The 17,673-nt window shown below is 43.1% G+C and overlaps 1 protein-coding gene across 2 annotated transcripts in view; it reads left to right on the top strand.

The window, feature by feature from the left end:
• The first annotated feature begins 3,248 nt into the window (after window positions 1-3,248).
• The window catches only part of SYN1 (synapsin I), a 50,812-nt gene continuing 36,387 nt past the window's right edge, over window positions 3,249-17,673 (top strand). For both annotated transcript variants that reach the window (XM_079123516.1, XM_079123517.1), the window contains exons 1-5: window positions 3,249-3,786; window positions 12,824-12,881; window positions 13,195-13,286; window positions 14,226-14,382; window positions 14,842-14,931. In XM_079123516.1, coding sequence (XP_078979642.1) covers window positions 3,410-3,786; window positions 12,824-12,881; window positions 13,195-13,286; window positions 14,226-14,382; window positions 14,842-14,931 — 774 coding nt within the window. In that variant the 5' untranslated portion in view covers window positions 3,249-3,409. The remainder of the gene's footprint in view (window positions 3,787-12,823; window positions 12,882-13,194; window positions 13,287-14,225; window positions 14,383-14,841; window positions 14,932-17,673) is intronic.

Genomic DNA, 17,673 nt, shown 5'->3' on the forward strand with positions numbered 1-17,673 from the left:
CCCACTGTGTGGGAAGTGCCAGGTGGAAGATATGGGACACCTGGAGTCTGTCAGTACCCTTATCTGACTTCTCTGGATTGACTTCCCATTATGTAAAATGGGCTAATTCATGGGTTGAAATGAAGACAAGTCATTGACTACTTGGTCATTTTGGCAAGACTAAGTCAAAATGAAGATTCCTGGTGGCTACCACAGGGTGTGAGAGAGGTATGTGTTTATAAGAAAATGGCAGTTCTGTGTGTGTGCATTATGAGGTACATTTCTTTGAGTGCCTATATGCTATAGATCTATGGAGTTGTGCAAGAATTAAGAATATTGAATATATATGAAGGTGTGAGGTTACAACTCTGTGTGTGTCTTAACTGTGAAATAGTATGTGCACATTACGGCATAGATTCATATGTGTGTTATAAATATGAGTATGTCAGGACCGTGTGTTGAAGCTGCTACTCACTAGTTAACAAGGAAAATCATTCTTGGCTTTCCATATGCCCATTCCTGCTGAAGAAGATGGAGACAATGTAGAGAAGCCTTACCTCTTTGCCTCCAGGAGTTGAAATACTCCTGGGGGGAATCCACATCCCACAAGAAAACAATGTACAAAAAATAATACTGGAAATTAAATCACCTGGAATAAAATGGAACTACTGGCCACAAGTACCAGGAACCTGGGAACCAGGTCCCTAGGGAGAGGGATAGCTTGAATACAGTCCTGAGGAGCCCAGATCTAGGCCCAGAGGCACCAGAAAGGTCTAGATACCTGAAACTGCACCTGTTCCCCAAAGAGGTCACAACAGGCCCACACAGCTTGTTTTTGCTTAGTAGTGGAAGTACATATTCAAAATATTCAAAGAAACCAATTTGCGGGCAATTCCCATTTGGAATGCCAAAGAGTGCATCCTGGAGGGAGGAAGGGTGACACAGCCAAAGAAAAGGCCTGGAAGTGGGACTGAAGATGGCTGAGATGAAGGAGACAGTAAAAAAGATGATTTAGGTAATGTTTAACTTGGGGACTGTGGGAACCTAGAGAAGAAGAGATGGAATATGAATTGCATGATTCCTGGAAACTGTCCAAAGGCAGCCCCTGAGAGAGGGAGAAAGAGAGAGGGCATTCCTGGCAGAGGTTACAGCACATGCTAAAGTACAGAGATTGCTCTTCCCCTCCCCTTGTTACAAGTGGATCAGGTGATCGTCACCTTTTTACTGATGGAAAAACAATATCAGGGGTTTGGCTGGGATTGTAGCTCAGTGGTAGAGTGCTTATAGAGTGCTTGCCTGTACGTGTGAGGCACTGGGTTTGATCCTCAGCACCATATAGAAATGAATACATGAAATAAAGGTGTTGTGTCCATTTACACCTAAACTTTTTTTAAATGTCAGGGATTTAGTCACTTTCCCAATCATATGGTGAAAGTCTGTCTTGAACTCGAGCACTGCGACTCCAGTTCCCACACTATTACTGCCTTGCTTAAACAGGTCAATGATGAATGAAGAAGAATGAACAAGTGAATAAGTGAATGATTAACCTGAAAATTCTGCAGGCAAAAGACTTCAAATATGCCTACTTGCATTATCTTCTGCCTCCTCATCTAGTCCACCATCATTGCTCACTATGTTTAACACACTATACAAACTGGTCCCTGCTAACCTCTTTGATTCTGTCTCTTACCATAATACCCCTCATTTTTTTCTAGCTACACGGGCTAGCTTTTCCATCTTCCTCCGCTCACCCCACCCATACTGGGGATTGAACCCAGGTGCATTCTACCACTGAGCTACATCCCCAAGTCCTTTTATTTTTGAGAAAGGATCTCACTAAATTACTGAAGCTGGTTTTGAACTTGCAATCCTCCTGCCTGAGACTCCTGAGTCTCTTGGATTACAGACAAGTTCCACAATGCCCGGCTTCCTGACACATTCTTTTTTTAAAAAAATATAAATCATAAACTGAACATGACCCTGTGGGAATAAATTGGAATTCCTGGATTCCCTCATCTGTGAAATGGAAATTATATTATCCACCCATAGGGTTGTTGTGAGGTTTGGATACAATCAGTCGACAAACATTTGTGTTTTTATCGAAGTCAGGGTCTTACAGGTTTGACAGAATGTCTCCTAAATCTGGCCTCTGTCTGGTCTACCTCATTTGCTCACATGTAGATATTATTTGGCATCCTACCTGTGTCTGTGGAAAGTTTTCAAGTTCAGGGGAAGACAGTCATGGATACCGATGACACCAGGTTTGAGCTGTGTCCGGAGCAGAGGGTTGGGGAATGTAGACCGAGTGTTGTATGTGGGGAGGGGAGAGTGGACATGCATCAGGGCTAGTGCTACAAGGAATATGTCTGTATTGCATATCTTGGTTTCTCCATGATCATCTGCGGGTACCTGTTTTGTCTGGGTTTGCGTGCTTGTGTGAGCTTCTCTGGGTCTCTGTGTGTCAGTATGTGGTCCACGTATGTACACGTGTGTACTCAACATGTTCATGTGTTAGTTACACTGAGTTTATGTCTGTATACTTAAATGGGTTTGTGTTCTCTGTACATGTCCCCGTGTTTCTTTGCTTTTGTGTTTGTCATTCCTGTGTGACTCCAGGCCCTCAGCCACCAGGAGCAAGGGTGTGTACAGCGCCCAAGTCTCCACCTCCAGTGTCTGATTCTGTCTACGTCTCCCCCATGCCCTTCTCTCTACCTAGCTGAGACCGTATGGACACGGGAGACTGATCTCCGCGTGGGACACTGCGTGTGACCTCACTCCTCGCTGTGAGGGGATTGTTTCTCTACTTTTATGTCTCTGAGTATGACTCCACTTCCACCCCCAAAATGCCTTTCCTCGTGAATATCAACACTGGAAACCAAGTATTTGGGGTGGGGTTCTTGTGTATGAGTGCAAGTGGGTACAAGAACCAGGATGAGGTGGCGGGGGTGTGCCTACCTGACGATCCCGACCTCCGGAGAAGTCCCCCACCCCCAGTCCCCAAATTGCGCATCCCCTACTGGAGGGGGGAGGGGAAACAGGATGCGGCGTGACGCGTGCGCAATGCCAGCTTCAGCACCGCGGACAGCGCCTTCGCCCCCGCCAGCCGGCGCGCGCCACCACCGCCCCAGCACTGAAGGCGCGCTGACGTCAGTCGCCGTTCCTCTACAAACTCCCCTTCCCCGTCGTTTTGGTCGCGTCCGCGCCGCCGTGGGTCCAGCCGGACTGCACCACGCGAGGCGCGAGATAGGGAGTCACGGGCGCGACCATCCGCGCTGCGGCGGCGGCGAGTCAGCGCTGCTTCAGTCTGCGGCGGGCAGCAGAGGAGTCGCGTCGTGCCTGAGAGCTCAGCAGTGCTCCTGGGCCCCGTGTGGTCCGCCCCCGCGGCTCCTGACCAGACTGCCCCTAGGACCCCCTGCCCCAAGCCGCAGCCATGAACTACCTGCGGCGCCGCCTGTCGGACAGCAACTTCATGGCCAATCTGCCGAATGGGTACATGACAGACCTGCAGCGCCCGCAGCCGCCCCCGCCGCCGCCCTCTGCCGCTAGCCCCGGAGCCCCGCCCGGTTCCGCGACTGCCACAGCCGAAAGGTCCTCCACAGCCGCCCCCGTGGCCTCTCCAGCAGCCCCTAGTCCTGGGTCCTCGGGGGGCGGTGGCTTCTTCTCATCGCTGTCCAACGCGGTCAAGCAGACCACAGCAGCCGCGGCAGCCACCTTCAGCGAGCAGGTGGGCGGCGGCTCTGGGGGCGCAGGTCGCGGGGGCGCCGCCGCCAGGGTGCTGCTGGTCATCGATGAGCCGCACACAGACTGGTAAGCCAATGCCGAGTCTTCCCGTGGGCCTGGGTCCCCAGATAGTTCCATGGTGAACTAGCAATTATCGAGCGCCGCTTATGTGCCTGGTACCTGACCCCTCACTCAATTTCTTTTCCTGTAAATTACTATGCTGGGCGCCTCATATGTGTCTTGCCCTCGCCTCCCCAAAATCTTCTCGATGGATACAGGGGGCAATTATCTTTGCCTGTCGTGTACGTCTTCCTCAATCCTCCTCCCCAAAGTCTTTGACTTCAGTATATCCTGTGAGACTTCAAGAGTCAAATGTACCCTGCCACCCCCCCAACCCTTTCCCCAAAGGCCTAGTCCTGTAATGAATCTTTTAAGTATTTATGGAGTACCTGCAGTATGCCTCACCGAAGAGTCCTTCCCTAAGACCTTTGGCCTCAATGAATTTTGTGAGCATGTTATCCTCAACCCTTGCCCTCAGGCCTTCTTTCTAACAGTCTTGTGAGCATGTATCCAGTCGGCGCAATGTGTCCCACCTGGTCCCCTTCCTCAGAGATCTTTTAAACCATTTGGTAAACATTGATTGAAGTGTCTTCTGTGTGTATTCCACCCCAGCTTCTCACCAAAACTTTGCCTATAATGGATCCTGTGAAACTTGATTGAATGCCTTCTGTATGCCCCAACTCCAGGCTCTCTCTCCAAGGAGACACATTTTCTCCAAAGGATTTAGATAACATGTATTAAGTGTATGTCCCATCCCCAAAGCCCCTCTCAAGCAAATCACTTTCTTCCAGTGAATTCCATGAGCATTTTTGAGCCCTGTGTGTGACTCATCATCAGACTCTCTCCTAAAAGATCTTTTCCTACAGTTAATCTAGAAAGTATTTATTGAGTGCTTCCTGTATTCCATTCGCAAACCACTTCTTTAGAAGACTTTCCTTTGGTGGACCCATTTAGCTTTGATCAACTGCCTGAAACGTGAGCCCCATCCCCAAACCCTTTGCCCAGGGCCTTTTCCTTCAGTGGTTTCTCTCAGCATGAATTGAGCACCTTCTGCATGACCCAACCTTAGACTTCTCCACACAGACCAATGGCTCCCATGAGCATTTATGGGGTGCCTTCTGTATGTTCATGCCTCCTCCCCAGAGTCCTTTTTTTGCAGTGAAGCCAGGGAGCACATATGCAATGCCTATGGCATATAGGGAGTACATTCCCCTTCATTACCACTAGGAGAACCTGCCCCAATCGTAAGACTTCTCCCCAAGCTATTTTTCTTCAGTAAATCCAGAGCCCATTTTATAAGGGTTACATCTTCCCATTTTTTTCCAGTACCCCTAGGATTCCCCCTCCCAGCCTTAAGTCCATAACCCAAAGGGCCTTTTAGTCAATTTAAGCCAGTAAACATTTACTGAGCACCTACTCTATCAGTTATTCTCAATAATCTCTTTCCAAGTCTCTGGAATTTCCTGCCCCTACCTCAAGAGCTCACTCTCCAAGTATCTACTTCAGCCTAAATTTATTGAGTACCATCTGTTTGCTATTTAGATCACTCCCTGCCCCAGGAGCTCTTACCCTACAGCCTTTCTTATTTGTTCTACAGATATTTATTGTATACTTTCCACTTGTCAAAGTGTGAGATGCACTTATAAAGCACTACTGTATGCTAGGAAGAACCCTCCTTCAGATCCCCTTCCTTCTAATCCCAATCACCAGCTGGCTTCACTGTAGCTTTTCCTCCATTCAACCCCACAATCATTTAATGAGCACTTATTGTATACTCAGAAGAACCCCATATTCTCCTCCCCTCTTGTGGTCCTAATCACTCCTTTAACAATCTCTATCCTGCCTTTCACACTACACAATCCTAAAAGCTCATAATGTGCATTATTTCCCGTTTGTTCTGACTATATTTCCTCCCCCACTTAGTTGCCATCTTTCCAGTTGTGCTCCCCTCCTATTAACCCAGAAAAAACTTATTAATCTCCTACTGTATTCTGTTCAAATAAACACATTCCCATTCTGCAGCAGACTGTTTCACTATTTTCTCCATCTACCTCATAAAGCATTTATTGAGCACATGAAATATTTCCTTCACAAGGTCCATTCCCCAAGGTGCTATCCTCCTGGCTAAATTTGATCCATTGAAGTTAACAAACATTAATGAGTCTCCTGTTGAATACTGGTAACCCCCTTCTTTAGACTTCCTTTCTCCTCTCAAACCTTCCAGACAGGTTCCTTATTGCTTTTACTTGCATTCCATCAAACATTTATTATCTACTAAATACTGACAAGTCCTTTCCCCTCTCCATAACAACTCCAATGTGTTTTTTCTTCTAATTTGTCCAGCCAGCACCTGCTGAATTCAATGAAAGAGCCTTCCTTTCCATTCTGCATCCAAGAAGCCCCCCTTTATCCTAGCAGCTCCTCCAATATTTACTTCCAGTCATCTAGCAAATATTTATTTAGTGTCTACTACATGCTCAGCATGGGAACAGAGCCCTGAAACACCAACTTGCAGACTTTCAGAACAGTGAAAGCTTCGGGGATTTCAACCTGGAAAAGGAGGAGTTTTGCAAACTCTATAACAAATGCACACCTCAGTACAGTCTGACACCTTCCCCAAAACTTGACCACTCTCATTTCTTCCTGAGTCTCAATTCCTGTGTGGTTTAAAATTGCAACCTCTGAGTTGAGACACCTCTCCCTTTTAGAGACAACTTAGTCCAGTGTTTTTCAAACCATGGGTTATATATTGGCTTAAGACCAACATGCCACTTTCTTCATGAAAGAGGATAAATGGAGGTAGAAAATAACAGAGTATGTTGCACATAATAAGTGGAGCTGTTTGATAAAACTGTTATTCCAATAAGATATATAACATTATATATGACATATACTATACAATGCACATGTTATATAATGACTTTATGATGTATAATACATCTATGTGTATATTTTTCTTCACAAAATGGAATAAAACAGAATAGGAGATGTAAAACTGCATTGCACATGGTAAGGTAATTCTTTCCTGAAATTTTATGTGAATTATATATGTATACTCATATTCATTTTACTATACATTCTAGAGACATATACACATAAAATATACAGCATTTTGTGTGTTATAAATTATATAAGACATATCCTATATTCTATTTTCTGTGTAACATATGTCTTATATAATATATAAATGTGTGTATTTCATGTATTATTATGTAAATATGTATATAGTGAGTTATATAAACTATATTTCTTATTGTGGCTTCTTTTCTTAGATAGACTTCCCTGGAAGCAGACCCTTCATCTAGTATCCCAGAGGCTCATTTGATTGGTGATACATTCCCTCATCTTTGAGGGATCCCTGAGCCTTGTGTCCTCATAACTTCTAAGGCTCCAACAGTTGTATTTGTTCACTTACCATTAAAGTTGAGCAAGGAATACTAACAGATACCCAAGTGCATCACCTGGGTGCCAAACATTCTCCTCCCTGCCCCCAGTAGGACAGAAGCCCTACCTCCTCCTAACAATCAAGGTCATGTCACCCTGCCAGAGAGTGACTTCTCTTCACCTGACATGAGAAACCTGAAGTGCCCAGGTGGTAATCATAACTTAGAGTTTAATGGGATTCTTGCTGTGTCCCCTGGTAGCAGTGTTCCCCCTTGGAGAAGCAGGACCTCTAACCTTGCAGAGCCCTGAGGGAACAGGAAGCACAAATTCCAAAAGTGGATCACTGGGATTGATGGTAAGCTGGGCCACTCCTACTTTAACATCTGAGTTCCCAGACTCATGTACTCTACCTATTAGGAACACAGCACATATAATGGTCATTGATTTAGGGTTTACTGTGTTTGGGAGGATGGTACCAACTCTTGCATGGTATCATCTCCAAGATAGGGTCTTAGCTATGACTGCAAGAAGCAATGTCATTCTATCAGGCCAGTGGCTTCTGGGTGATTGGTATATAAGCTCATCAGTTGATGCCATGGTCACAGACCACTTTTTTTTTTAGTTTTTTTGCAGTATGGGGGATGGAACCCAGAGCTTTGAACATACTAGGAAAGTATTCTACCACTGAGCTGTATGTCCAGTCCTTTTTTATTTTTAATTTTGAGACAGGATCTTACCAAGTTGCCCCAGCTGGCCTCAGAATTTGCGATCCTCCTGCCTCACCCTCCCAAGTAGTTAAGACTACAGGCATGTGACACCATGCCTGGCATCACAGGCCACTTTTGCACCTCCTTTACTTTGCTGTAACATGTGTCCTTTGGTTTGATGCAGTGTTATGTGGGATCCTATGCTGCTGGATCAAACATTGTGTAAGCCTTTGGACAGTGATGATAGCTGAAGTCCTTTAGTCAGAACAGGCAAACCATATATATAGAATATTCCAGTTAAAATAGATCACTATTCTTTCCAGGGTGGAAGGGGCCCAATGTAGTCAGCTCTCCCCCAAGTATTTGGTTGGTCATCTTAAGGGATGGTGTCATATCAGGGATTCAATGTTGATCTCTGTTGCTGGCAGGTTGGACACTCAGCTGTAATGCTGTTGGTCCCACACATAGCTTCTTTCTCTGCTGCTATTGCCACTTCATTTGTGTGCCCATCTGCTAGCACTGGGGCGGCTGATTAGAGAGGCTGGCTGACATCATCTGGCTGACTCATCCTGTCTACCTGGTTGCCTAGTGCCACTTCCATGGTGGATTCTGCCTGGTGGGTGTTAACACACAATAAAAAGATCTTCTCTCCTCCCTTTTTGCCCGCTTCCATATGCCAACCCACATTTCTGTATCCCACACCTCCTTGTCCTGATCTTCCAACCTTTTCCTTTCCAGGCCCCTGAGCAACCAGCCAAGCCATTCACCATTGCCCAAAAATGAATGTATGTATTCTAATCTTGAGCCATTTCTCTTTTTCACACAAAGTAAGTGACAGGTGGATGGCCCAAAGATCTGCCATTGGGATCACTGCCATTGTCTTTCACTCAAAATGGCACAGATTCCACCCACAGATTAAGACAACCCATTTGAAGACCAATCATAGGTTTTTCCATCTTTCATTAGCTTGTTGTTAGCAGTCCCTTAGCAGAGGGAGGCACCAGCATAACAACTGTGGAAGATGTGGGGATCTGGGTTCCGTGCTCATGAGATTTCTTGGTCTTGCATGGACTCAATCCTAGCTGCTGGTCCCATCTGACCTTATTACTTGGTGTGCCTGGAAGAACCCAGCTCATAATGGGCTTTTGGTGTGTGGTCACTTGGTGCTCCACTGTCAAGCATTCTCTATCAGACCTCAGTTTTTCAGTAGGATTTTTTCTCAAAGGCATATAGTTCTTTGCTGCAGATGGTATGGCCCAGCTCCAGAACCCCAAGGACCTCCCAGTTGGGCTTCTCATAGTCTCTACACATTTTTTCTCACTAGTGACACCTCCAGTATTGTAGGATCTGCTGGATTATATGGCCTAAGTGGTAGAACTTCTTGCACCATAGACTGGATCTGCTGCAGAGCCCTTTTGTGCTCTGGCCCCCACTCAGAGCTGACAACTTTACATGTCACCTGAAACATAATACAGAGTAGTATTTACTTCCAGGTATGAAATGTGCTGCTTTCAGAACTGATGGAGGCTTACTGGGTGGTTTGCTTTGCTCTTCATGGTAGAAGTTGCAAGATGAAATGATTTGCTCTGTCCTTTGGAGGGGTTACCCTGGCATGCTTTGGACAGGTGGATCCCTAAAAATTTTACTAAGGAGACTTTGTAAGGTTTTTCTCCTGCAATCTGGAGCACATGTGTCTTATCAAGACAATATTCTAATCATATCTTTCTCATCTTGCATAATCGCTATGATGTAATTGATATAATTGTCCAGCGTGATAGTCTGTGGGATGTCCAGATGGTCCATTCCTTTGTCTATATTATGACATAGAGTAAGAGAGATAACATAGTCCTATGACAAGACCATCAATGAATATTTTTGTCCATCCCACATGTGAACTATTTCTGATCCTCTTTCTAATTATAATCGAAAAGAATGCACTCAGCAAAGCAGTGGCCACCTGCCATACCTGAGGTCTTACTAATCTGCTGTAGCAATGATAGCATGTCCAGTATGGCAACTACAATCAGAGATATTACTTGGTTGTGCTTGCAGAAATCTACAAGCATTCCCCAGATCCATCCAACCTCCTCAGAGACCAAATTGGTTAAGATAGATAAGATGGAACCACCACTCCTGCATTGTCTAGATCTTTCTGAGTGGCCATCATCCCTAGATGTGTATAGCTTTGCATTTGATTTACCATTTATCTGTTTTATTGTTTTTTGATGGTACTGAGGTTCAAACTCGGGGTCTCATGCATGCTAGGCCAGTGCTTCACAATTGAGTTACAGCCCTGATTTTCTGATTTGATTGGGGCATTCCCATTTCAGAAACTTCCATTTGGACTTAACCTGCTACAATTGCTCTTATCCCACAGGCCAAGGCACCCATATAGGGGTTCCAACAACTACAAAGTATGTCATTCCAATTATGCATTTGTGAACTGGGGGAGTGACTACTGGGTGGGTCCCTACATCCAGGGGACCCACTTTGCACAGGGCCTGATTATTGGTCTTTTCTCCAGGAAGGGAAGTGTGGGTAGATTCTGAGAGGGATGGCATTGTCTTATAAGGCATCTTTAAGCAGAGAGAAGATCCATATTCTCACATGGGAATGTGAGCTACTGCTCTAGGCACAATGAGTTCAGGTGAGTCTTATAAGTTCAAGGTGTTTAATTTTGTTGCTCAGATATCCCTATCCCAAACCTCAGGGTCCCATTCCTGTCTTATTAGGGATCTGAGCCTAACATAAGATATTGCTAGGTCTGAAAATTTAACCTTCTGTGAAGGTCTTCCACACTTAGAATTAAATCTTGAGCTTGGTACTCTCCTTTGTTTGCCCTGGCTGCAGATTAAGATTTCCTTAAATGTAGTCTGGGAGATCCTCCAGCTTTCACAATTTGCCTTGAATTGTTGATTATTCACCCTGAGCATATCAGATATTTCTGTAGCTAATCAATGGCATCTATTGGTCATCCAAATCTGGTTACCATTTCCCTCATATCTCTCAAGTACCAGGGATATTTCACCAACTGGCTCTCTCCCTTCCCTCAGATTCCATTACAGACCATCATCAGGAAAAGTCACTGCTGCTCCCAAACCCCAGGGTCCTGTGCTGTCAGTCTCCTCCTAGAAGGATGGGCTACACAGCTACTACTCTTCCCACTACTCACATTTCCACTTTCATAAGATCCACCTATGGCCTAAGTGGCATCCAACTTGCAATGCAGACTGGACCTGCTACAGAGTATTTTGTGTGACTACATCATGTCAGGGGCTATCTGTGCTCCACCTCCCATCACTAACAGATCCTCACTGCCAGCTGGCTGTTGACTGACCCAGCTCCAGAATCATATTAGTGTCTTCTTTGGAATTTGACTGCTCTGGCCCATTGTTTTAAGTTGGATTCCTGGAAATGGACCCCCCAGGTGGAGATTTGCATGCTGGAGGTTTATTGGGAGTATTTTAGGCTCTACACCTGTGAGAAACATAGAGTTGAATGAAAGTAGAGGCTAGGCCACCATGTGATTGATTTGGAGGCCTCAGTTGATCCCAGGCAAGGGAAGGGCTCTGGAGCCAGAATGGCCCTTCAGAGCTGATCCAGAATGAGGCAAGAAGGCTGGGATTTGTACCCACTCAGAGACCAGAATATGACTAAGGGATGCCCTCAGAAGTAGGTCTAAACTTAACCAATGCAGTTCCCTATGACAGAAGACAGTTCCCAGAGAGGGCAAAGCCAGCAACTGATATTCGAGATACCTTGGCCCTGAAGAGGAGGCCTGAGCAGAACGCCCCAATATCTCCCACAAGTACAGGCAGAAAAGCTTGAAAACCAGTGACACACTCATGTTCATACAACATCAGATTATAGATGAAAGATGTGCATATCTGAGAGAAATTATCTTCAGATACTTGTGAGGGGACAGTGTTAGTGAAGATGTGTATGTTTGTGTGTATATGAGAGAAAGAGACAGACTGAAGGTAACAGAGATACAGAGATAGAGAAGGGAAAAGGAAATAGCTGTACTTGGAGTCTCTAGTATATGTCAGGGCCCATTCGTGCAAGTGTATATGTGGCAGAGATCAGACTGTATACTTGCCAGTGACTAGTGTGTCTCTTCCCCTCATTCCCCTTCTATGAGAAACCTATTTAGAAATGAGCTTTCATCTTTGGAGAAGCCTGTCAGGTAGGAATCCTGGCTGTAGGGAAAGAAGCCACTAGAAGCTGGGCTCAGCTGGGCTGGGGCTAGGGACAATGACATAGCAGTTTGTGATGTGCCTACCGCTGCTGCTCCTCCTCCTTCTCATGACTTCCCCTCATTCTCAGCTGCATTTCTCCCTACCCCCCATCATTGCTGGCTACAGCTTCTTTAGAACCACCCCCAGCCTGCACCACTCAATCTGCTGCTCCTTTTCAGATGCAGCTGTCCATCCATGGCTGTTGTGTCCTTCATAGCACATAACACCCATGGTCAAGGTGCTCCTCCTTGGGAAAGGGCCAGAGAACAGAGAGATGCTTCAGGCCTCACAAGTAAACATAGGCACTAAGACATACTCAGACACTGAAATACACACAACCAGAGGCACACTTCATATAGATATACTCTCAGGTTTTTTGTCACTTACAAACCTCAATCCAATTTCAAAATTGTTATAATTGGCATCGCACTATGCATTTTGCAAAACTTTTCAAGAACATTTACAATAGCAGTGTGATGAGCAGATGATATTTTGGAAAATACCTATTCACTATTGGTTTAAGAACATACTTTGACACTTGAACACCTCCATAAGGATTACAGGAGACTTTATTGTTTACAAAGCACTGCTAATTTTTTTTCAAAGTATTCCAAGCACTTTATGGTTTCTGTAGTGGCACTGAAGGGGCAAAGGGGTCAAGGGACAAGCCTGGATGTTGTCTTCCTTTCTAAGATTTGAGCATTAACAGATGTGCTCTTCTGTTTTCCTCTCTAGGGCAAAGTACTTCAAAGGGAAAAAGATCCATGGAGAAATTGACATTAAAGTAGAACAGGTAAGTTGGGGCAGATAGCTAGACTTGGGGTTCAACTATATCCAGACTGTGAACTGAGTGGTCTTTTTTGTGGGGGGTAATGATGATTGAACCCAGGATCACTCTATCACTAAGCTATATCCCCAGCCCTTTTTATTTATTATTTTTGTTTTGAGACAGGATCTCACTAAGTTACCAAGGTCAGCCTCAAGTTTGTGATCCTCTTGCCTCAGCCTCCTGAGTCTCTGGGATTATAGGCATGTGCCTCTGTACCCTGCATGGGTAGTCATTTTTGTATGATGTGGGCAAATTACCAACTTTCTTTCCTTTCCAGGCTGAATTCTCTGATCTCAACCTTGTGGCTCATGCTAATGGTGGATTCTCTGTGGACATGGAAGTTCTGCGAAATGGGGTAAAAGTTGTGCGGTGAGTATTAAAAGGGACCATGGTGTTACAGGAGAGGTATAAGGACTCCCTTATAACTGAGAGATTCCCATCTCCCTACCCATTCTTCTGTGAGCAAGAATTTAGGCATGAAATGTGGAGAGATAACTTTTTCTTTTCTTCTGAAAAAGAGCCAAGCATCCCAGCAGGTCACAGGTCAAACTTTTCAATTATGCATCCAACAAAAATTTGTTAAGCATCTATTGTATGCCAAGTGCTGCTTCCGGGTCTTTACATTTGGCAAACATTTATCGAGCAACTTCTGTGTGCCAAGAGCTGTTCTAATGCTGTGGACCTAGCAGAGACATTTTTAAAAAGACAAAAATCCTCTGCCCTCATGATATTTTCAGTCTACAATGTGATAGACAAAATAAACAAAGAAATAGGAAATGTAAAATGCTAAGAAAAATAGAGTAGTAAAGCAGATATAGGGATTGTTAAATGGTGGTGGGGTTTTCAGTTTGGATTGGATGGCCCAGTGGCATGAAAGACAGTTAAGGAAAGACCTGAAGGAACTAAAGGAGTGATTCATGCAGGTATCTGGGTAGGCGGAGGTAATGTTTCAGACAGAGCTGCCCATGCAGAGTCCCTGAGGCTAGAATCTATTCTGGGTTGTACACTTTGAGGACAGCTGGTAGTCTGAGAGACTGTGACGGTGGGGGGTGTCAAAGCTGAGTGGGTAAGCTGCAAGCTGACCTTGGGGAAGGCAGCAGGTAGGAAAGGCTAACAGGAGATCACAGATGGGAAAAAGGTAGAAACTCTGCTCCAGGCAGAAGGAACAGCTTGTGCATGTGTACAGAGGTAAGAAACCACTTTGCAATATCTGGCAGTTGTGAAGATTTAGAAATTCAGTCTTTAACTCAAGGGTTTTAGGGAGCTTCTGTGTGGACCACGACTCTTCTTCCACTGCCCCTCCCACAGGTCTCTGAAGCCAGACTTTGTACTGATCCGCCAGCATGCCTTCAGCATGGCACGCAATGGAGACTACCGCAGTTTGGTCATTGGGCTGCAGTATGCTGGAATACCCAGTGTTAATTCTTTGCATTCTGTCTACAACTTCTGTGACAAGCCCTGGGTGGTAAGTGACAGGAAGGAAGTAGCAACTGGAAGAGAGAATAGCTCATGCATGCATACAGGAACTTGAAGCCACTCTGTGGCTTATGGGAATTGAGGACATTTAGAAACTTAGTCAACTTTCCAGTATGGTAATGAATTCCTGAGAGAATCAACGTACAAAGTCAAAAGGTTTGTTTTGGATAACAGTTTTAGAGGCTTCAGTTCACGATGATTGATCCTGTTGCTTTGAACCTATAGTGAGGAAGCACATCATGGAGGAATAGCGTGGCAGAATTAAGCCACTCCCCTAAATATGCCCCCAATGACTTAAAACCTTCCTCTAGGCCTTGTCTTTCAAAGTTTCCACCACTTACCAATAGTGCAAGCCTCTGGAATACATTCCAGATTCAGACTGTAGTACTTGAGACACCCTTAAGGTGAAGGATCCATGTCTCTGACTCATGTCTCCTGATTCTCATAGTTTGCCCAGATGGTTCGACTACACAAGAAACTGGGAACAGAGGAATTCCCTCTGATAGATCAGACCTTCTACCCCAATCACAAAGAAATGGTAAGTCAAGGGGAAGTAGAATGCAGGAAGAAAAAGATTCAGAGCTACTGCAGTATAACCGATGGGTGCATTATCAATGGTATGATATCAGAAAGTGCTGCTATTGCAAGCATGTTGGGGGTGTGATATTGCTTTATGATAGGGTCTATTAATGCAGGCTGAGTGTCACTTAACTGAAATGCTTGGAACCAAAAGTTTTTCAGATTTCACATTATTTTCAAATTTTGAAATGTTTATATATGCATAATGAGATATCTTAGAGATGGGGCCCAAGTCTAAATACAAAATTCATTTATGTTTCAGATACATCTTATGTACATAGCTCAAAGGTAATTTCATACAATATTTTTCGTGAGCCTGCTTTTTGACTGAGACCTATCACGTGAGGTTAGGTATGAAAAATTTCACTTGTGGCGTCATGTCAGTGCTCAGAAAGTTTTAGATTTTGAAACATTTCAGATTTCAGACTTATGGGTTAGGGATGCTCAACCTGGCCCATAAATTTCCTAATTGTTACAAGTGTGGAATAAATTATTAATTCCAATATTTATCAAATCCTGATGTTCATATTATCTATTCTTGCCAGTATGAAAAATGAATTTCTAATGTAAATTAACAGAATTAATGTAATTAAATCAGATTATATCACATACAGAAATCAAGTAATTGTTACTACCATTATCACATGTTCCTCTTGATAGAAATTTTACCCATATTTCAAATTAAGATTGTAAAAAAAATCAACAACAATATTATAAATTGTTTACACATAAAAATAAATTGTTGGTGATTAATATCATAAATTTTAATGACTAATGTTCTAAATTATCATTATATTATGAATTTTTGTTACTGGTATAAATTATGAACATGAATGCAAAGAATTAAATTAAAACTCCTATCAAATAATCATAGTATCATAATTAGAAGTATCAGAAATTATAGCTTTTACTACAAATTATTATCAATCATATAAATTATGATATACAGGCACAGTAGTGGATGCTTGTAATTCCTGTGACTCAGGAGGCTGAGGCAGGAGGATTGCAAGTTCAAGTCCAGCTTGGGTGACTTAGTGAGACCCTGTCTCAAAAAATAGAAAAGCCTGGGGATGTAGTTCAGTGATAGAGCATCCCAGAATACAATCCCCAGTAGTTCAAAATATGAGAGAGAGAGTGTGTGTGTGTGTGTGTGTGTGTGTGTGTGTGTGTACAAATTATGTTCTAATAAAAATTATAGCCAGGTGTGGTGGTATGTGCCTATAATCCCAGTGACTAGGGAGGCTGAGGCAGGAGGATCACAAGTTCAAAGCCAGCCTCAATAGCATAGTGAGACCCTAAGCAATTTCAGAAACCCAGTCACCAAAAAAAAAAAAATACAAAAAGGACTAGGGATGTAGCTCAGTGGTTGGGCACCCATGGATTCAATCCCCAGTATGAAAAAAAAAAATTATAAGCACCAGTTTTATAATATACTGTGCCCAGTAATATAAATTGAATTATTATTACTAATATCATATCTAATGTCTGATCTTATAATTCATTATGAGTATTACCAATCAAGTTTATCAGTATAAATTATTAGTTCTTGTGTTGTGAATTAAGCTATGATTACTAAAATAAATCAAACTATTACTACAATTTAAAAAACAGATTTAAGATGTAGATTATTACCAATGTTACAAATTTAGATTACAAACATAAGGGCTGGGACTGTAGCTCAGGGGTAGAGCACTTGAATAGCAGGTGCAAGGCCTTGGGTTCAATTCCTGGCAGTGCAAAAAGAAAAAAAAAGTGTACTAATACATATCATGAAACCGGGTGTGGTGGCACATGCCTGTAATTCCAATTACACCAGAGACTAAGGTAGAAGGATCTCAAGTTCAAGACCAGCCTCTGCAGACTAACAAAAGGCTGTCTCAAAATAAAAAGGGCTGGGAATATTGCTCAGTGGTAGAGCACCCCAGGATTCAACCTGTAGTGCCACCAAAAATAAATAAATGAATCATAATTACCTATATTTTGAATTACATTGTTTCCCTAATAATAATGTGGTTAACATTCCAATTGCTGTTATACTTACTCATATTAAAGTTCTGTTTAATATTATAAATTATGAGTACCATAATTATGAATCAAATTGTACATACAAATAGAAATTGAACCATGGTTACTAACACCATCAAAGTTTACAACTAATTTGCAAGGTTTTACCAATGTTACAAATTATGTTTACTTATGTAAATAATTATTACCAATTTCATGACTTAAATTGCCACATTAGCATCACCAATGTTGCTACTAATATCACAAATCTTTGCCTGTAATGCGTATTCTGGTTGTTGATATATGTTATCAGTGTTATGAATTAAATTTACTTATGATAAGAATCAAATCATTTATTCTAAGGAAATCCATTTGTTTATCATTATTATTTCGTTTATCATTCTTTGAGAGACAGTATAGCAGAATGTGATTAAGAGCACAGACTTTGTAGCCAAAATTTTGGAAATCCTTGCTCCACAACTTATTAACCACTTAACACAGGAAAAGTTAATTAAACACTTGGTGGCTCAGTTTACCTATCTGCTAAATGTAGGTAATAATAGTTCCTGCTTCAAAGAATTGATGTAAAAATTAAATTACAAATTAATGTAAAGTGCTAAGAACAGTGAATCTGGCATATAGTAATTGGTAAATGTTGAAGTCCCCCTTCTATTCCTACTTGGTTGTTTTTATCATG

The sequence above is a fragment of the Sciurus vulgaris genome (assembly GCF_902686455.1).
Source record: "Sciurus vulgaris genome assembly, chromosome: X".
Taxonomy (NCBI): domain Eukaryota; kingdom Metazoa; phylum Chordata; class Mammalia; order Rodentia; family Sciuridae; genus Sciurus; species Sciurus vulgaris.